The sequence below is a fragment of the Mytilus californianus genome, unplaced genomic scaffold, assembly GCF_021869535.1.
Source record: "Mytilus californianus isolate M0D057914Y unplaced genomic scaffold, xbMytCali1.0.p SCAF_3, whole genome shotgun sequence".
NCBI classification, from domain to species: domain Eukaryota; kingdom Metazoa; phylum Mollusca; class Bivalvia; order Mytilida; family Mytilidae; genus Mytilus; species Mytilus californianus.
Window position 1 is genome coordinate 10010286 of NW_026262679.1, and position 22433 is coordinate 10032718.

General features: G+C 35.0%; 2 protein-coding genes across 6 annotated transcripts in view; one reads left to right on the plus strand and one right to left on the minus strand.

Moving 5' to 3' along the window:
- The window catches only part of LOC127733933 (cell division cycle protein 23 homolog), a 36507-nt gene extending 20947 nt beyond the window's left edge, over positions 1-15560 (plus strand). Inside the window, exons 13-16 of one of the 3 annotated variants that reach the window (XR_007997296.1) lie at positions 452-530; positions 2602-2718; positions 6981-7352; positions 15513-15560. Coding sequence is in view for 2 of the 3 variants with exons in the window: in XM_052243413.1 (XP_052099373.1) it covers positions 452-530; positions 2602-2718; positions 12699-12890 (388 nt within the window). In the remaining variant the exon portion in view is untranslated. Of the gene's footprint in view, positions 1-451; positions 531-2601; positions 2719-6980; positions 7401-12698; positions 12892-15512 lie in introns of those variants that run through there. The other 2 variants (XM_052243413.1, XM_052243414.1) reach the window with 2 other exon arrangements.
- The window catches only part of LOC127733939 (retinol dehydrogenase 12-like), a 70285-nt gene continuing 55141 nt past the window's right edge, over positions 7290-22433 (minus strand). Inside the window, exons 7-8 of one of the 3 annotated variants that reach the window (XM_052243424.1) lie at positions 9252-9378; positions 7290-7496 (exon numbers count right to left, since the gene is read on the minus strand). In XM_052243424.1, the coding sequence (XP_052099384.1) occupies positions 7400-7496; positions 9252-9378 (224 nt within the window). In that variant the 3' untranslated portion in view covers positions 7290-7399. Of the gene's footprint in view, positions 7497-9251; positions 9379-15521; positions 15657-17422; positions 17550-22433 lie in introns of those variants that run through there. The other 2 variants (XM_052243425.1, XM_052243423.1) reach the window with 2 other exon arrangements.

Below are 22433 nucleotides of genomic sequence, written 5' to 3' on the forward strand. Positions count from 1 at the left end.
CAATTAATTTGGTCTTTCTGTTGGCTTTCATAGTTTATCTTTTTCATTTCATTCTATACTATAACTGTTCATGCTGAGCACATAGGTCTCTAACTGATGTCACGTCATAGATTGTATGCATATGGATCAAAATAAGTTCAGATTGATGATTTGCAAGACAGTAATGTATCAGCAAAGTTTTTGAGCCAATTTTGCCAAATTTTAACCAAACTGACTGCTTTTAGTGAATTATTATTCAATATTCCCTTCTTATAAATGTTTGTACATAAGAACATACTTTAATTTTTTCAACTTATATGGTCAAAATCATAGCTGATGCCACTTTAAGGATTTAAATATTCCAATATATCAGTAATTTAGTGAACTAGGTAATGATTTGAAAAAGAAGGCAAAGGATTATGTTGCATTCAGTCAGATTATCATTAATTTGTACCTCTTTGTATAAATATAGACTTCACGAGAGGCTATCAGAAGAAACACATGCTGCTGCTGCTTATACAGAATATGTTAATGAAGCTAACAGACAAGGGGTAAGTATCAGTGATTGATGAAATGAACAGATGTGTCATGAATGTAAGATACTCCTCTCCTCTTAAATCAACTCTTAATTGCAAATTCAATTTCACTTAATTAAACAGAAATGTAAATAAATCATCGCTGAAAACTGTTGTGTTTAAGTATTGTCTTTACATCAAAACAAAAAAATTGTGGAAAAACATCTTAGATTTTGAAGATGCTGCTATTGTTGCATAAATTGATTTTTAACCATCTTTAACCCTGCCACATTCTTTATATGACAGTCCCAAGCCAGGATTCTGTTATCTAGTTGTTGCCTGCTGTCTGCCATTATTGTTTTTCTTTAATTGGTTTAGTATAAATTAAGCAGTTGGTTTTCTTAATGTTTCATATTTTGTCATCCCAAAGCATTTAATAGCTTTATTTTTGTCTTGCCTTGACGGAGTCAAAAAGCGAGACATAGGTATGCTGTTTCAGGCGTTGGGGATGGCGACGGCGTCAACAATGTATTAGTTTGTGATTAGGTCTAGTTCATGGTGAACCACTAGTGTTAGGTCAATGATATTTGGTATGCAGTTGTATTAGCATTGGCACATCTCATTACCTTGGAGATTATTTGGCGCCGCCCCCTTAGTCATGGTCTATAGACTTTGAAAATTTTGCTAAGTTAACATGTATTAGTTTGTGATTAGGTCAGTTCAAGGGGAACCATTAGTGGTATGCCAATGTTAATTGGTGTTCAGTTGTATAAGCATTAGCACATCTCATTTCCATAGATAATATTTGGCCCCGCCCCCTCAGTCATGGTCTATTTACTTTGAAACTTTTGCTTAGTTTACATGTATTAGTTTGTGATTAGATCAGTTTAAGATGAACTGCTAATGTTAAGTCAATGATATTTGGTATGCAAATTTATTGGCATTTGCAAGTATCTTTTCCATGGAGATTATATAGCCCCACCCCTGATCATGGTTCATTGACTTTTAAACTTTTACATAGTTTACAAGTTAATGTTTTTGTTTAGGTTTATTTAAAGGGAACGACTTATAATAAGTCAATGGTATTTGGTATGCAGTTGTATTAGCATTGGCACATCTCATTCCATGGAGATTGTTTAGCCATGTACCTTCAGTCATGGTTCATCGACATTGAATATTTGCATAACTTACATGTTAAAGTATTGCTATTTTAATTCCAACATTTGCATTATCAAAATTACAAAAAGGCGAGACATATCTCTGTGATAACAGTTTATTACCATATGAGTTTTTCTCATAGTTATAGACCATACAGTGACCTCATATTCTTGTCATTAGGTCTCTGGTTTAAATTTGTCCCATTGGCAATCATACAACATCTCTTTATTTTTATATTGGTATGAAGATTCATTGCAAGGTATACATGTCCTTCAGACAGGATTTGCCAAACCTTGAACTCATTTCATGGTTAGTGGTCAACTTAAGATTTCTAGATTAGGTCTGTTTTTCAAATAATATGGATATTTCCACTTTAACAGGGTTGATCTAACCATGACCTGATTTTCAAGGTTTCATTGATCATTGATGATGTTCAGTTTCTGTAATACATATAGTAAGACCTTAATCTTGAATAATTTCAACATAAAATTGATTCATAATCAGGAAGGCGGGCATAACATTTCAGGTAGAAAAAATTACATTAATGATACTCGTTAAAAAAACAAGTTAAGAATTCATAGTGATGAACTACAAATTCAATTTAAATTATACAGTATAGGACATTAATCATCTCTGAATTGTGTTTCTCTCCTAACAAAAGATAATTTTCTGTCCACTTCAATATAATAATTGTGAAATATATCATGAGTTTTACATCATTAGGTTCATAAAATAATGTTACTTATGTAACTATAAGTGTTGTCTATTTACACAAACTGTAAAATGTTGGCAGCTCTACATGTTCATTTCATCCTAGATTTCTGTTAGTTTAAATGAAAGGAAAGGACTACAGTGATTAAAGTAATGCTGTTTTCTTCAAAAATGATATTATTCATGTTATTGATAGCTTAATTCTCTGCAGTTGTTACCCTGTATTTACTTATTTCAGATATTTAACCCTGAGGATTTAAGCCAAGCTTATAAATATCTGGCCAATTTTAACTTTGCTCAAGGTCAGTTAGATGAAGCATATGCTGCAGCCCAGAAATGCACAGAATTTCAAGAGGTAAGTGTATATGGTAAACGCCTAGCATTTTGAAGTGAATTTCATAGAAACTTGAGGGGTACTGCAGTGTTTGAATATCCATATTGTTTCAGCATTAACATAAGAACATAACAGACTATTGTTCAATTATCAAAGAAAAATATTGAAATAGTTGTTTCATCTTTCCATGAACCCTACAATCACCGGTTAATTAAGGAAAACAACATAAGTTGAAATGGTGTACCACATTTGATTTTACAAAAAAATCATTAATACTTCAGAAGAATTTGTTCCAGGTCTTAGTCATTTAAAATCAGATTTTTTAATTGGAAGTAGAACATACCCAAAGGCATTAATTAAAGGGAAAACATACAACAAAAGTTTTTTGATATATTTCTAGTTAAATATTCAATGTACCTGAATGACAGTTGAATTCTAGGAGGAAGCTAAGCTTACAGCCATATCTGAATATATCTAGGTTGGCAGTCTATAAACTTCACAAGACACACTGACTGTTAACAATTTAAATTACCCTAACACTGTGACATGTCAAGTAGAATTTTGAACCGATTTACCTTTCATTTTCTGGAACTGAATGTACTTCTGAGCTACTAAACTAATCACTAGACTTGTATGGTCTGTCTCCTGACTTTTCTTAGTCAGTGGCAGTGATTCCAATTTTGCTCCCTCATCATTTAAAAGACCCTGACACCACCATGACTTGATGGTTAAATTAATACTGACACCACAGTGACTGTTAGCATTATGATTGACCTTGACACTACATTGACTGTTAATGTTTTGATTGAACCTGACACTACAGAGACTGTAAGCATTTTGATTGAACATGACACTACAATGAATGATAACTTTTTGATTGACCATGACACTATCGAATGTTGAAGTTTTGATGGACCACGACACTACATTGACTGTTAATGTTTTGATTGAGCCTGACACTACAGTGACTGTTTGTGTTTTGATTGAGCCTGGCACTACAGTGACTGTTAGGGTTTTGATTGAGCCTGGCACTACAGTGACTGTGAGGGTTTTGATTGACCCTGACACTACAGTGACTGTTAACGTTTTGATTGACCCTGGCACTACAGTGACTGTTAGGGTTTTGATTGAGCCTGAAACTACAGTGACTGTAGTTTTAGCCTCACACCACAATGAATGTTAACTGTTAAATTGACACTGACACTAGAGTGACTGTAAATGTTTTGATTGAGCCTGACACTCCAGTGACTGTTAATGTTTTGATTGACCCTTACACTACAGTGACTGTTAACATTTTAATTTAGCCTGACACTACAGTGAATGTTAACATTTTGATTGAGCCTGACACCACAGTGACTTAAGGGTTAAATTGACCCTGACACCACAATGACTGTTAATGTTTTGATTGACCCTGGCACGACAGTGACTGTTAGCATAGTGATAGAGCCTGACACTACAGTGACTGTTAATGTTTTGATTGAACCTGGCACTACAGTGACTGTTAACATTTTGATTGACCCTGACACTATCCAATGTTGATGTTTTGATGGACCACGACACTACAGTGACGGTTTATTTTTTGATTGAGCCTGACACTACAGTGACTGTTAACGTTTTGATTGACCCTGGCACTACAGTGACTGTTAACGTTTAGATTGACCCTGACACTACAGTGACTAAATGTTTTGATTGAGCCTGACACTACAGTCACTGTTAACATTTTGAATGAGCCTGACACTACAGTGACTGTAAATGTTTTGATTGAGCCTGACACTACAGTGACTGTAAATGTTTCGATTGAGCCTGACACTACAGTGACTGTTAATGTTTCGATTGACCCTTACACTACAGTGATTGTTAACGTTTTGATTGAGCCTACACTACAGTGACTGTTACTATTTTGATTGACCCTGGCACTACAGTGACTGTTAGAGTTTTGATTGAGCCTGATACTACAGTGACTGTAGTTTTAGCCTCACACCACAATGAATGTTAAGTGTTAAATTGACATTGACACTAGAGTGAATGTCAATGGTTTAAATGAAGCTGACAATACAATGACTGTTAATGATTTTGTTAATGTTCCCATTGACTCGAAAACTAACACAATACATTGAAATTTTAGGACAATGAAATAAAGTGTTCTCTTCATATTTGGATAATTTGGACATAGTCACTTTTACCTGTTCAGTGTCCAGTAGATAACAAACACAAATAGTTTCTGCTAAATTCAGAACTATTTAATCAAGTGTAGCTGAACTTTAAAATTAAAGAGAAGATACCAAGGCAATCGAAAAAGTTGAAGAAAACAAGACAAAACCATGGCCAAAATAAAATGATGAAAAGACAGTCCACATACCACTACACAGAAAACTAAAGATTGAGTAACACTAACCCCACTTTAAGTGGGGATGACCTCAGGTGATCAGAAAGGCATGTATTTCTGCTCAACAAGTGGTAGTCCCCTCATGTTGCTCATTGCAAGCAAAAATATTGTTATAATTTTAAGGCCACACCAATTTGGTGAATAGTTCTTTGGATTTTCCCGCTCCTGTTTTTGAGAAATTGACTTTTCAATAAAAAAAAATAATTATCGCTTCCGCCAATTTTTGGGCCGCATGCCGCTCCAAAATTAGTTTATCCTTGAACTTTTTTTTCTCTTAGACGTTTTTCTTGTGCACATATTGCTCCGATCGATTCAAACGCATGTGTGATAAATCGATTTGTAAATAAAAGGTCAAAAATCGGGATGCCAACATGAAGTTGTGTCAGATCATTGCCGAGGACAAGTAGTTATTAAACACACAGTTACTAGTATTTGAAATGCATTTCGTTTTACCTATGAAGACCTGTTCTACGAGACAAAAATAAAAAAAGTTCGTTAGATGACCACGATCACATCAGTACTTGTTAGAACCATTGTCATCCCTGATCATTGACATTGTTTCAACAGACATAGACTGTCATAGTCCAAGATTACTCTGACGTCCAACGGCTGTTTTGCCAGACATAATGGGGCGCTGTTGTCCCACGGCCCCAGCTTGCCTGGCAAAACAGCCGTTGGACGTCAGAGTAATCTCAGACTACAACAGACATAGATAGAGCTATCTGTCTTGGATGAAATTAATATTAAATTCACATGAATTTAAAAAAAAATGACAGATGAAAACCCCATATCCACTTGTTAGTCTATTGACATGCAATCAGAACTCTTTTGTAAGGGAAATTTTAAGAGTTCCAACGTTCGAGACCAAAGTGGTGGTATTGTGATTGCCATGTTAATAATATTAGGGATGTGTTATTGGTGCAACTACTTTCAGTTTGAAATACATTGCAGGTTTCAGGGGCAAAAGGAAAAAAGTGTTTTGCTCAGTCAAAATAATGCATGTCATGTGAATGTGGTTAAAGATATTTTAAGGGAATGTTTTAATAAATTGAGATCTACATGCATAGCAATATATTAACTATCTTACTCAGGATGTTGTTGAAATATTCACCTCACTCATTATGTTGGTCCTATTATGGATAAAAAGTTCCAACTGGATGTCAAGCAGCCAATAAACAATCATTACCATATAATGAAAACAACTATATCAAAAGCTATTTAATATTTTTCAAGGGCATTTTTTGGAATACATACACATGTTTTAATTGTATTCAACACATTTCATTTACCTAACTAACGTAATTCCTCTTGTTAAACTGCATCTGCTATGCTTCCTTAATATATACACATTTATGAATTTAAATGAAAATTCACACAATCAAAGGTTATTTCACGAAAATAATCAAAATTATACTAAACCAAAGCGAACCAGAAAGTTGGGTATGGTACAAACTGTACTACATGCACAAATACATCATATTATATGCATATGAGCATGTTTCTCCTCCTTTTTCTTTGAAGTAACTTAGTCGTAATATGTACATAAAATTCTAAATCGCACAATTAAAAAAAAAAAAATACCGCTCGCTCCACTTGTAGAGCACCCGCCTCAACAAAACTCATTTTCAAGAAATAAATACAATAAAAAAAATTTCGCTCGCTCGCCCCATATTTTTTGGAGCTTTTGTCCGAAGAACTAAAAATCAAATTGGTGTGGCCTAATCAGTCTTTCTATTTTTCAAAGAATGTAAGGCAAGTGACAATCAATCTATTCTTTATAAACTGGCATTGCTGTTTCATGGTCATGAACACATTTATTAAACATTAAAACACTTATATATTTATTATCTGATTTTCCTGTAATTTTATAATTTTTTGTATTATATGTATTAAACAGACAAGAGAAGAAGCTAAAGTTATTCTACGTAATATACAGGACCTAAGATCCAAGAAGGAAACTGTATCAGACATTAGAATGGATGACAGTTGTGGTTCTATAACAACAGAGAGATTCCATGGAGCAGATCACACACCAATTAGTTCATTATCACCAGTAAATCTTAGATTCACACCTGGTGATTCTTGTTAAAATAAAGATCAAATAATGTGTGGTATTTGTAATAAGCTCATCAAAGCATATATATATAGCTGTCCAAAAAGGATTAAAGACAAATGGACATTGTAATGGGCATGAAAAGAAATATGATTGAAAGAAACCTCTCTCATTTATTATCATGGACTAGATTTGTTTTGGTTTTTTTTAAATCAGGTTTTTATTAGCTCTGTAACTGAGAGAAAATCAAACTAAGAAAATGATTATTTTGTCTTCCATTCATTTCTAATAGCATCTGTGATATAGTCATTTAAACATGATAATGAATATTCCAGTACTGACTCTTGGATGTCTTTGTTTCTGAAAAAAGAAGAAAAAACAAATGAAAAATAACACTGAATTGATAAAAACTAAATTTCTATTTATTATCACCATCCTTAAAGATCTATTCATCTCATGCATCATTTTCTTGGTAAAAAGTAAGCCAAGAAAACGATTAATCAGGGTACATTTGTTTAAAATCCATCCCATAAAATTTTGCTTCATGTAATCATGCTATACTGTATGATGCACTTAGATTCATCACTCATCAACTTCCTGAAAACCAAATACTTATATATTCTATCACATGATGCCCATGTATAAAATTTTCATAGCCTTTTCTCAGGAACTACAAATCAAGGCTTTCTGAAATTAGGATTCAAGCATCATGTGAACATACTATACCATGTGAAAAGTTGTCACATTTCAGCATTCATTAACTTCCTGTTTATTGGTTAGCAGGGTATCAGTAGTGAGTCAAAGCTGACAGTTCAACTTGTTATGCTTGGTTAGTTAGTCAGTTCATAAGAGTAATTATAGATAAATGACATGTCAAGTAAAGAATCGTTGCAAGACATATGTATGTTTGACAGGAGTCACCTAAAGCGCATCTGGCATACAAAATTTTAATCCTGGTATCTATGATGAGTTTTTTTACTGACCTCATGTTCTTTATTCAATGATTAATTCAACCTTAAGTGTTCTTGATACATGTAGTAAGAACTCCATTTCAAATACTGTCAACATATAATTCTCTATAATCAACAAGCATTCTGAGAGTATTACATATGCAATACAATGTCCCCTACCAGCTGTAAGATTTACATTGGATGAGTTGACCCTTATATTGGATAAGCATTGAGTTTGTTAATGATGTAGTTGTAGATTTCCATCTAATATTCTAATGTTTAATTGTGTCAGAATATTTTTTGGAAGATTTTGATATTGTAAACAACTGCAGGACCAACTCAACCCTTGAGGCATCAAGGTTTTTATTTCTCTTAAACTGACACTGTTTTCAAAGCAGTTTTATATGTCCAAACACCACAAGTCCTACAAAATTAACTATTGGGAAAGAAATACAAATCTCTAACTTCTTGCAGGACTATATACCATACATTTTGTCAATTTATTCATGCTCTGTAGAAAAAAGTGAAGAACCAATATTTTCAAGTTATTTCCTATGTCCATGGGCCTCAAAATCAAATTTCTTGTGATGAGACTCTACACCAAATATGTAATCAATTGATTAAGGTATTACAGAAAAAAAAATGTGGAAAACTGGTATTTTCAAGAATTTTTTGTATGATATCCAAGGGCCACAACTTCCTCAAAAATCATTCTCCCAAAAAGGTTTGTTTTATGATATGACTACATACCAACTATCTAATCAATAGACTGAAAAATTACATAAAAAAGTGAAAAATTTTCCGTATTGAGTGCAAACTTATATTCGTTCACATGACGCCCATGTATACAAACTTATCACCCCTAGTTTTTGGTGGAGTTTGTGTTGCTCAGTCTTTAGTTTTCTATGTTGTGTTTTGTGTACTATTATTTGTTTGGTGGTTTTTTTTTTTTTTAGCCATGGCGTTGTCAGTTTATTTTCTACTTATGAGTTTGATTGTCCCTTTGGTACCTTTCGCCTCTCTTTTATAGTCCCCTATGGGACTAATTAAGCAGGCTTACTGAATCTTATGATAAATTTGAGAGGACTACCCATAGTGGGTTGATGGAACGAGCAAAATCCACCTAATCTGTATAAAAGTAGCTAATGATATGCTAAAAACAAACCTTGCAACAGCATTGGTATTCTTTGGTTTGCATTCTTGAAAGTAAACATCTCGGACACCTTTCAAAGCAGGATTGATTGCTGCATTTAATGTGTGTTCTGCTCCTTCAGCTGGTGACTTACTGAAAGCTAGATAAATCGTACATGTTAATAGCTTTATTCAGAATGCATTTAGTTCATTTGTTGAGCTCAAATATTTTGGCAGTCTATGAGTAAGGTTTCAGTAGGGGATACTTGTGTATTGCTTGTTGGACTATACTGGTGTTAACATTGTTAAACTCCAATTTGATAGAAAAACATGTATGAATATGAAAATAAGGGGATGTAGTATGATAAGAGTACAAATAACAATGATGTAACTATAAGTCACCATACAACCTTCAACAATTAGTAAAACCCATATAAAAATTTTCAGCTATAAAAGTCTTTGACATGACAATTGACAAAATGGGAATCCACTCAATTAGAAATGAAATGGCCAGAATTATGACAGAACAATTAATGAAAATGATTGAACGAGAAAACCTCAATAATTCAGTTTCTAGACCTCCATAATCAGATACTTATTTTTCAAGACCTCCTTAAATCAAATTATTAAGGTCCAGAAATATTTCAGGATATCTTGAAATCGAATTATGGAGGTCCTTAAATATTTCAGGTCCTTAATGATTAATGGATATCCTGACCGAATATGAATAATGGAGGTCCTGAAATATTTTAATATTCCTTGAATACAATAATTTTGACTAAAACCGCACCTCATATAACTCAACAGAGTGGTGCAAATCACAACAAACATTAAATAAAAAAAAGTACAGATTTAAGATTACTTGCAGTTAAAGAAACATAGTTCAAAGCAAATTGCTACTAATAAAAACATGTAAATCACGATCTCCCAGACTTAAGAATCAATTAGTACACCTCCAACAAATCTAGTGTAAAGACGTCCCCATTAGTCCGACCTCCAACAGATCTAGTGTGAGGACATCCCCATTAGTCCGTCCTCCAACAGATCTAGTGTGAGGACGTCCCCATTAGTACACCTCCAACAAATCTAGTGTGAGGACGTCCCCATTAGTCCGACCTCCAACAAATCTAGTGTAAAGACGTCCCCATTAGTCCGACCTCCAACAAGTCTAGTGTAAAGACGTCCCCATTAGTACACCTCAAACAAATCAAGTGTAAAGACGACCCCATTAGTACACCTCCAACAAATCTAGTGTAAAGACGTCCCCATTAGTACACCTCAAACAAATCTAGTGTAAAGACCTCCCCATTAGTCCGACCTCCAACAAATCTAGTGTAAAGACGTCCCCATTAGTACACCTCAAATGGGACCCTGACACTATCCAATGTTGATGTTTTGATGGACCACGACACTACAGTGACGGATTATGTTTTGATTGAGCCTGACACTACAGTCACTGTTTACGTTTTGATTGACCCTGGCACTACATTGACTGTTAACGTTTAGATTGACCCTGACACTAGTGACTAAATGTTTTGATTGAACCTGACACTACAGTCACTGTTAACATTTTGATTGACCCTGACACTATCCAATGTTGATGTTTTGATGGACCACGACACTACAGTGACGGATTATGTTTTGATTGAGCCTGACACTGCAGTCACTGTTTATGTTTTGATTGACCCTGGCACTACATTGACTGTTAACGTTTAGATTGACCCTGACACTAGTGACTAAATGTTTTGATTGAGCCTGACACTACAGTGACTGTTAACATTTTAATTGAGCCTGACACTCCAGTGACTGTTGTTTTGATTGACCCTGACACTACAGTGACTGTTAACATTTTAATTTAGCCTGACACTACAGTGAATGTTAACGTTTTGATTGACCCTGACACCACAGTGACTTAAGGGTTAAATTGAGACTGACACTACAGTGACTTAATTGTTAAATTGACCCCGACACCACAATGACTGTTAACGTTTTGATTGACCCTGGCACGACAGTGACTGTTAGCATAGTGATAGAGCCTGACACTACAGTGACTGTTAATGTTTCGATTGAACCTGACACTACAGTCACTGTTAACATTTTGATTGACCCTGACACTATCCAATGTTGATGTTTTGATGGCCCACGACACTACAGTGACGGATTATGTTTTGATTGAGCCTGACACTACAGTCACTGTTTACGTTTTGATTGACCCTGGCACTACATTGACTGTTAACGTTTAGATTGACCCTGACACTAGTGACTAAATGTTTTGATTGAACCTGACACTACAGTCACTGTTAACATTTTGATTGACCCTGACACTATCCAATGTTGATGTTTTGATGGACCACGACACTACAGTGACGGATTATGTTTTGATTGAGCCTGACACTACAGTCACTGTTTATGTTTTGATTGACCCTGGTACTACATTGACTGTTAACGTTTAGATTGACCCTGACACTAGTGACTAAATGTTTTGATTGAGCCTGACACTACAGTCACTGTTAACATTTTGATTGACCCTGACACTCCAGTGACTGTTAATGTTTTGATTGACCCTTACACTACAGTGATTGTAAACTTTTTGATTGAGCCTGACACTACAGTCTCTGTTAACGTTTTGGTTGAGCCTGGCACTACAGTGACTGTTAACGTTTTGATTGAGCCTGACACTACAGTGACTGTTGCCGTTTTGATTGACCCTGGCACTACAGTGACTGTTAGGGTTTTGATTGAGCCTGATACTACAGTGACTGTAGTTTTAGCCTCACACCACAATGAATGTTAAGTGTTAAATTGACATTGACACTAGAGTGAATGTCAATGGTTTAAATGAAGCTGACAGTACAATGACTGTTTATGATTTTGTTAATGTTCCCATTGACTCGAAAACTAACATAATACATTGAAATTTTAGGACAATGAAATAAAGTGTTCTCTTCATATTTGGATAATTTGGACATAGTCACTTTTATCTGTTCAGTGTCCAGTAGTAAACAAACACAAATAGTTTCTGCTAAATCTGAACTTTTGAATCAAGTGTAGCTGAACTTTAAAATTAAAGAGAAGATACCAAGGCAATAGAAAAAGTTAAAGAAAACAAGATAAAACCATGGCCAAAATAAAATGATGAAAAGACAGTCCACATACCACTACACAGAAAACTAAAGATTGAGTAACACTAACCCCACTTTAAGTGGGGATGACCTCAGGTGATCAGAAAGGCATGTATTTCTGCTCAACAAGTGGTAGTCCCCTCATGTTGCTCATTGCAAGCAAAAATATTGTTATAATTTTAATCAGTCTTTCTATTTTTCAAAGAATGTAAGGCAAGTGACAATCAATCTATTTCTTATAAACTTGCATTGCTGTTTCATGGTCATGAACACATTTATTAAACATTAAAACACTTACATATTTACTATCTGATTTTCCTGTAATTTTATAAAATACTTGTATTATATGTTTGAAACAGACAAGAGAAGAAGCTAAAGTTATTCTACGTAATATACAGGACCTAAGATCCAAGAAGGAAACTGTATCAGACATTAGAATGGATGACAGTTGTGGTTCCATAACAACAGAGAGATTCCACGGAGCAGATCACACACCAATTAGTTCATTATCACCTGTAAATCTTAGATTCACACCTGGTGATTCTTGTTAAAATAAAGAAACAAATCTAGTGTAAAGACGTCCCCATTAGTACACCTCAAACAAATCTAGTGTAAAGACCTCCCCATTAGTCCGACCTCCAACAAATCTAGTGTAAAGACGTCCCCATTAGTACACCTCAAATGGGACCCTGACACTATCCAATGTTGATGTTTTGATGGACCACGACACTACAGTGACGGATTATGTTTTGATTGAGCCTGACACTACAGTCACTGTTTACGTTTTGATTGACCCTGGCACTACATTGACTGTTAACGTTTAGATTGACCCTGACACTAGTGACTAAATGTTTTGATTGAACCTGACACTACAGTCACTGTTAACATTTTGATTGACCCTGACACTATCCAATGTTGATGTTTTGATGGACCACGACACTACAGTGACGGATTATGTTTTGATTGAGCCTGACACTGCAGTCACTGTTTATGTTTTGATTGACCCTGGCACTACATTGACTGTTAACGTTTAGATTGACCCTGACACTAGTGACTAAATGTTTTGATTGAGCCTGACACTACAGTGACTGTTAACATTTTAATTGAGCCTGACACTCCAGTGACTGTTGTTTTGATTGACCCTGACACTACAGTGACTGTTAACATTTTAATTTAGCCTGACACTACAGTGAATGTTAACGTTTTGATTGACCCTGACACCACAGTGACTTAAGGGTTAAATTGAGCCTGACACTACAGTGACATAATTGTTAAATTGACCCCGACACCACAATGACTGTTAACGTTTTGATTGACCCTGGCACGACAGTGACTGTTAGCATAGTGATAGAGCCTGACACTACAGTGACTGTTAATGTTTCGATTGAACCTGACACTACAGTCACTGTTAACATTTTGATTGACCCTGACACTATCCAATGTTGATGTTTTGATGGCCCACGACACTACAGTGACGGATTATGTTTTGATTGAGCCTGACACTACAGTCACTGTTTACGTTTTGATTGACCCTGGCACTACATTGACTGTTAACGTTTAGATTGACCCTGACACTAGTGACTAAATGTTTTGATTGAACCTGACACTACAGTCACTGTTAACATTTTGATTGACCCTGACACTATCCAATGTTGATGTTTTGATGGACCACGACACTACAGTGACGGATTATGTTTTGATTGAGCCTGACACTACAGTCACTGTTTATGTTTTGATTGACCCTGGCACTACATTGACTGTTAACGTTTAGATTGACTCTGACACTAGTGACTAAATGTTTTGATTGAGCCTGACACTACAGTCACTGTTAACATTTTGATTGACCCTGACACTCCAGTGACTGTTAATGTTTTGATTGACCCTTACACTACAGTGATTGTTAACGTTTTGATTGAGCCTGACACTACAGTCTCTGTTAACGTTTTGGTTGAGCCTGGCACTACAGTGACTGTTAACGTTTTGATTGAGCCTGATACTACAGTGACTGTTGCCGTTTTGATTGACCCTGGCACTACAGTGACTGTTAGGGTTTTGATTGAGCCTGATACTACAGTGACTGTAGTTTTAGCCTCACACCACAATGAATGTTAAGTGTTATATTGACATTGACACTAGAGTGAATGTCAATGGTTTAAAGGAAGCTGACAGTACAATGACTGTTAATGATTTTGTTAATGTTCCCATTGACTCGAAAACTAACATAATACATTGAAATTTTAGGACAATGAAATAAAGTGTTCTCTTCATATTTGGATAATTTGGACATAGTCACTTTTATCTGTTCAGTGTCCAGTAGTAAACAAACACAAATAGTTTCTGCTAAATTCTGAACTTTTGAATCAAGTGTAGCTGAACTTTAAAATTAAAGAGAAGATACCAAGGCAATAGAAAAAGTTAAAGAAAACAAGATAAAACCATGGCCAAAATAAAATGATGAAAAGACAGTCCACATACCACTACACAGAAAACTAAAGATTGAGTAACACTAACCCCACTTTAAGTGGGGATGACCTCAGGTGATCAGAAAGGCATGTATTTCTGCTCAACAAGTGGTAGTCCCCTCATGTTGCTCATTGCAAGCAAAAATATTGTTATAATTTTAATCAGTCTTTCTATTTTTCAAAGAATGTAAGGCAAGTGACAATCAATCTATTTCTTATAAACTTGCATTGCTGTTTCATGGTCATGAACACATTTATTAAACATTAAAACACTTACATATTTACTATCTGATTTTCCTGTAATTTTATAAAATACTTGTATTATATGTTTGAAACAGACAAGAGAAGAAGCTAAAGTTATTCTATGTAATATACAGGACCTAAGATCCAAGAAGGAAACTGTATCAGACATTAGAATGGATGACAGTTGTGGTTCCATAACAACAGAGAGATTCCACGGAGCAGATCACACACCAATTAGTTCATTATCACCTGTAAATCTTAGATTCACACCTGGTGATTCTTGTTAAAATAAAGATCAAATAATGTGTGGTATTTGTAATAAGCTCATCAAAGCATATATCTATACGCTGTCCAAAAAGGATTAAAGACAAACGGACATTGTAATGGGCATGAAAAGAAATATAATTGAAAGACACCTCTCTCATTCATTATCATGGACTAGATTTGTTGTTTTTTTTTTTAAATCAGGTTTTTATTAGCTTTGTAACTGAGAGAAAATCAAACTAAGAAAATGATTATTTTGTCTTCCATTCATTTCTAATATCATCTGTGATATAGTCATTTAAACATGATAATGAATATTCCAGTACTGACTCTTGGATGTCTTTGTTTCTGAAAAAAGAAGAAAAAAAAATGAAAAATAACACTGAATTGAAAGAAACTAAATTTCAATTTATTATCACCATCCTATGTTCATCTCATGCATCATTTTCTTGGTAAAAAGTAAGCCAAGACAACGATTAATCAGGGTAAATTTGTTTAAAATCCATCCGATAAAATTTTGCTTCATGTAATCATGCTATACTGTATGATGCACTTAGATTCATCACTCATCAACTTCCTGTTAATCAAATACTTATATATTCTATCACATGATGCCCATGTATAAAATTTTCATAGCCCTTTTCTCAGGAACTACAAATCAAGGCTTTCTGAAATTAGGATTCAAGCATCATGTGAACATACTATACCATGTGAAAAGTTGTCACATTTCAGCATTCATTAACTTCCTGTTTATTGGTTAGCAGGGTATCAGTAGTGAGTCAAAGCTGACAGTTCAACTTGTTATGCTTGGTTAGTTAGTCAGTTCATAAGAGTAATTATAGATAAATGACATGTCAAGTAAAGAATCGTTGCAAGATATATGTATGTTTGACAGGAGTCACTGAAGCGCATCTGGCATACAAAATTTTAATCCTGGTATCTATGATGAGTTTTTTACTGACCTCATGTTCTTTATTCAATGATTAATTCAACCTTAAGTGTTCTTGATACATGTAGTAAGAACTCCATTTCAAATACTGTCAACATATAATTCACTTATAATCAACAAGCATTCTGAGAGTATTAGTGTATTACATATGCAATACAATGTCCCCTATTGGCTGTAAGATTTACATTGGATGAGTTGACCCTTATATTGGATAAGCATTGAGTTTGTTACTGATGAAGTTGTAGATTTCCATCTAATGTTCTAATGTTTAATTGTGTCAGAATATTTTTTGGAAGATGTGGATATTGTATAAACAACTGCAGGACCAACTCAACCCTTGAGGCACCAAGGTTTTTATTTCTCTTAAACTGACACTGTTTTCAAAGCAGTTTTATATGTCCAAACACCACAAGTCCTACAAAATTAACTATCGGGAAAGAAATACAAACCTCTAACTTCTTACAGGACTATATACCATACATTTTGTTAATTTATTCAGACTCTGGAGAAAAAAGTGAAGAACCAATATTTTCAAGTTATTTCCTATGTCCATGGGCCTCAAAATCAAATTTCTTGTGATGAGACTCGACACCAAATATGTAATCAACTGATTAAGGTATTACAGAAAAAAAATGTGGAAATCTGGTATTTTCAAGAATTTTTTGTATGATATCCAAGGGCCACAACTTCCTCAAAAATCATTCTCCAAAAAAGGTTTGTTTTATGATATGACTACATACCAACTATCTAATCAATAGACTGAAAAATTACTTAAAAAAAGGGAAAAATTTTTCCTACTTAGTGCAAACTTATATTCGTTCACATGACCCCCATGTATACAAACTTATCACCACTAGTTTTTGGTGGAGTTTGTGTTGCTCAGTCTTTAGTTTTCTATGTTGTGTTTTGTGTACTGTTTATTTGTCTGTTTGTCTTTTTCTTTCTTTTTTTTTTAGCTATGCCGTTGTCAGTTTATTTTCTACTTATGAGTTTGATTTTCCCTTTGGTATCTTTCGCCTCTCTTTTATAGTCCCCTATGGGACTAATTAAGCAGGCTTACTGAATCTTATGATAAATTTGAGAGGACTACCCACAGTGGGTTGATGGAACGAGCAAAATCCACCTAATCTGTATAAAAGTAGCTAATGATATGCTAAAAACAAACCTTGCAACAGCATTGGTATTCTTTGGTTTGCATTCTTGAAAGTAAACATCTCGGACACCTTTCAAAGCAGGATTGATTGCTGCATTTAATGTGTGTTCTGCTCCTTCAGCTGGTGACTTACTGAAAGCTAGATAAATACTACATGTTAATAGCTTTATTCAGAATGCATTTAGTTCATTTGTGCAGCTCAAATATTTTGGCAGTCTATGAGTAAAGTTTCAGTAGGGGATACTTGTGTATTGCTTGTTGGACGATACTGGTGTTAACATTTTTTAAACTCCAATTTGATAGAAAAACATGTATGAATATGAAAATAACGGGATGTAGTACGATAAGAGTACAAATGACAATGATGTAACTATAAGTCACCATACAACCTTCAACAATTAATAAAACCCATATAAAAATTTTCAGCTATAAAAGTCTTTGACATGACAATTGACAAAATGGGAATCCACTCAATGAGAAATGAAATGGCCAGAATTATGACAGAACAATTAATGAAAATGATTGAACGAGAAAACCTCAATAATTCAGTTTCTAGACCTCCATAATCAGATACTTATTTTTCAAGACCTTAAATCAAATTATTAAGGTCCAGAAATATTTCAGGATATCTTGAAATCGAATTATGGAGGTCCTTAAATATTTCAGGTCCTTAATGATTAATGGATATCCTGACCGAATATGAATAATGGAGGTCCTGAAATATTTTAATATTCTTTGAATACAATAATTTTGACTAAATCCGCACCTCATATAACTCAACAGAGTGGTGCAAATCACAACAAACATTAAATAAAAAAAAGTACAGATTTAAGATTACTTGCAGTTAAAGAAACCTAGTTCAAAGCAAATTGCTACTAATAAAAACATGTAAATCACGATCTCCCAGACTTAAGAATCAATTAGTACACCTCCAACAAATCTAGTGTAAAGACGTCCCCATTAGTCCGACCTCCAACAGATCTAGTGTGAGGACATCCCCATTAGTCCGTCCTCCAACAGATCTAGTGTGAGGACGTCCCCATTAGTACACCTCCAACAAATCTAGTGTGAGGACGTCCCCATTAGTCCGACCTCCAACAAATCTAGTGTAAAGACGTCCCGTATAGTCTGACCTCCAACAAATCTAGTGTAAAGACGTCCCCATTAGTACACCTCAAACAAATCAAGTGTAAAGACGACCCCATTAGTACACCTCCAACAAATCTAGTGTAAAGACGTCCCCATTAGTACACCTCCAACAAATCTAGTGTAAAGACGTCCCCATTAGTACACCTCAAACAAATCTAGTGTAAAGACGTCCCCATTAGTACACCTCAAACAAATCTAGTGTAAAGACGTCCCCATTAGTCCGACCTCCAACAAATCTAGTGTAAAGACGTCCCCATTAGTCCGACCTCCAACAAATCTAGTGTAAAGACGTCCCCATTAGTACACATCAAACAAATCTAGTGTAAAGACGACCCCATTAGTACACCTCCAACAAATCTAGTGTAAAGACGCCCCCATTAGTCCGACCTCCAACAAATCTAGTGTAAAGACGTCCCCATTAGTCCGACCTCCAACAGATCTAGTGTGAGGACGTCCCCATTAGTACACCTCCAACAAATCTAGTGTAAAGACGTCCCCATTAGTACACCTCCAACAAATCTAGTGTAAAGACGACCCCATTAGTACACCTCCAACAAATCTAGTGTAAAGACGTCCCCATTAGTACACCTCAAACAAATCTAGTGTAAAGACGTCCCCATTAGTACACCTCCAACAAATCTAGTGTAAAGACGACCCCATTAGTACACCTCCAACAAATCTAGTGTAAAGACGTCCCCATTAGTCCGACCTCCAACAAATCTAGTGTAAAGACGTCCCCATTAGTACACCTCCAACAAATCTAGTGTAAAGACGTCCCCATTAGTCCGACCTCCAACAAATCTAGTGTAAAGACGTCCCCATTAGTACACCTCAAACAAATCTAGTGTAAAGACGACCCCATTAGTACACCTCAAACAAATCTAGTGTAAAGACGACCCCATTAGTACACCTCCAACAAATCTAGTGTAAAGACGTCCCCATTAGTACACCTCAAACAAATCTAGTGTAAAGACCTCCCCATTAGTCCGACCTCCAACAAATCTAGTGTAAAGACGTCCCCATTAGTACACCTCAAACAAATCTAGTGTAAAGACGACCCCATTAGTACACCTCCAACAAATCTAGTGTAAAGACGTCCCCATTAGTCCGACCTCCAACAAATCTAGTGTAAAGACGTCCCCATTAGTACACCTCCAACAAATCTAGTGTAAACACGTCCCCATTAGTACACCTCAAACAAATCTAGTGTAAAGACGTCCCCATTAGTACACCTCAAACAAATCTAGTGTAAAGACGACCCCATTAGTACACCTCCAACAAATCTAGTGTAAAGACGTCCCCATTAATCCGACCTCCAACAAATCTAGTGTAAAGACGTCCCCATTAGTCCGACCTCTAACAAATCTAGTGTAAAGACGTCCCCATTAGTACACCTCAAACAAATCTAGTGTAAAGACGACCCCATTATAACACCTCCAACAAATCTAGTGTAAAGACGTCCCCATTAGTCCGACCTCCAACAAATCTAGTGTAAAGACGTCCCCATTAGTACACCTCCAACAAATCTAGTGTAAACACGTCCCCATTAGTACACCTCCAACAAATCTAGTGTAAAGACGTCCCCATTAGTACACCTCAAACAAATCTAGTGTAAAGACGTCCCCATTAGTCCGACCTCCAACAAATCTAGTGTAAAGACGTCCCCATTAGTCCGACCTCCAACAAATCTAGTGTAAAGACGTCCCCGTTAGTCCGACACCCCAATAGTCCGACACCCCATTGGTCCGACCCCCAAATAGTCCGACAAAGGAAGGTACATTAATGCCGTAATAGAAAATCTATTTCATAGAATCGTTGTTGGCGTGGTATTTAAGCTATTCTTTCTCATAAGTGTCAAAGAAACAGAAACATATGATATCATACCACCCATCTGCAATTATGAAATACCATGACCATTTGCATATAAAGTAATCGAGAACCTTCTAAGTTTTTGGTTAACTAATACACGGTGTATTCTATGAGAAAATACACTCCACTAAAAAGAAAATGTAATGAACAGTCCTCAGGTAGTATTGGAAACTGTCATTACCGAAAAAATATCATATTACCATGAGATGCTAAGGGAATATCTTTTTTCAAGCATGATGATTTCTGTTCATCTATACTGTATCCGAACTTATAGATCGAAAACTTTCAAAACTGAAAGTTGTCGGGTTGTTAATTGATAATATAATCGAAAATTGGTGAATTAAAAGTTTTGTTCGAAACATCGATAGTAAAATTGTTTAATCGATGATAATTGGTTCTATATATGAAGACTTTATTGGGGTTAAAACTTCGATAAAACGGATGAAATTTGCTGTCAGAATGAACTTAAAAATACATGAAACATTTGCCAATGGACTTTAAACAAAAAAAACCATCATTTAAGAATAGTCATGGGAATGTTCTTTTAATATCGATTAGATTTCTAATTGCATATTCATAAAACAACTACTTGAAACTCTTTTTCTGTACATTTTTTATTTCCTTTCGTGTTTTATTTTTCCTCTTTAAAAAATTATTCGGTTGTCTTTTCTTTCCGCTTTACAAATAATCGACCACCGGTCGAAATTTTAATCGATTCCACAGCACAAGCAAACAAGATTGGTGAAAATAACTCTAGCAACCCCCCAACGCTTCTCTGACATTTACACAGGAATACCATGAGAGTTAGGACGCAAGAACGCATCAGGAATAACAAATTTTAACAAAAAACAAGACATTACATGTACCAATCTATTATGTATATTTTCATAAAAAAAAGGTGGGAAAACATAAATTCTTCCTTGCCCACCTATACGACCAGATTATCATGTCTCCATGCTTCGCTTTATCACAAAGTAAAAATCTAAAATCACTTTGACCAGCGTAAAAGGAAAATTGTGTTTCATTTCTTGACAAAAAGATTGTTTCTGTGTCAGAGCTGTTTGGGTCCATTCCTGTACAAATCACTTCAACTTCTATCCTTGATATTGCCTTATATATATGTTTTTAAAAAAGTCCTGTTAATTAAATTTATTTTTCATTTTTCTTTTTCCAAAAATGTCTATTATCCATATTATCGTTTAGTTGATATCCGTGCTTTTTTTAATTTGAAACTGACTTAACTTCTTACTGATTCTCTCAAATAATCACAGGTTTTGTTAGGATTGATATTTAGTTAATTAAGAGTAATTCTCTGTAACCACCAACCATTTTATATAGGGGGTCGCCACGCATAGTCACCGATTTTCTTAGTCTGACCATATGATTAGGTGAAAAAGTAAGAAAAAAACCTCTCAAAGTGTTGCTAGGCCACGGTTGCCATGGCAAACAAGTCAATGAGTTTCCCCATACATTTTGGGGGTTTTAGCACTGAAAAAAAACCACATACTTTGCAAGCATTCTGAAACCAAACCAGATTTTATTTAATGATATTTGTTAATATTTTTCAGAAACATGATACTTAACAATCATAACAGCAATGTCATATATAAATAATATTTTGGCTGAATATTGTCACAACCGCAGGAGCAGAGGTAATTTTTCATTGCATTTGTAAAGGCGAATTATACACATTTAGCATGAACAAAACATTTTTGCATCCACCTCCATTTAAGTTGTGGTAATAAATATAAAGTATCAATGTTTCTAGTCAATAATATACAACAAAATATTTGAGATTCAGGGTGCTAGGATGGAAACCAAAATGTGTTATTTTTTTTTTCCCTCAGAAATTCGACAATGTTATTAAGATTACCCGAAAACAGTTATTACAATTGCATGACTATGATGTGAAAACTATTGAGCATTAAATGACATTCAATTTAACCCAAGGTCAAATATCATAGATGACCTTGACCTTTGACCTGGCGTATATTAATTGGATTTT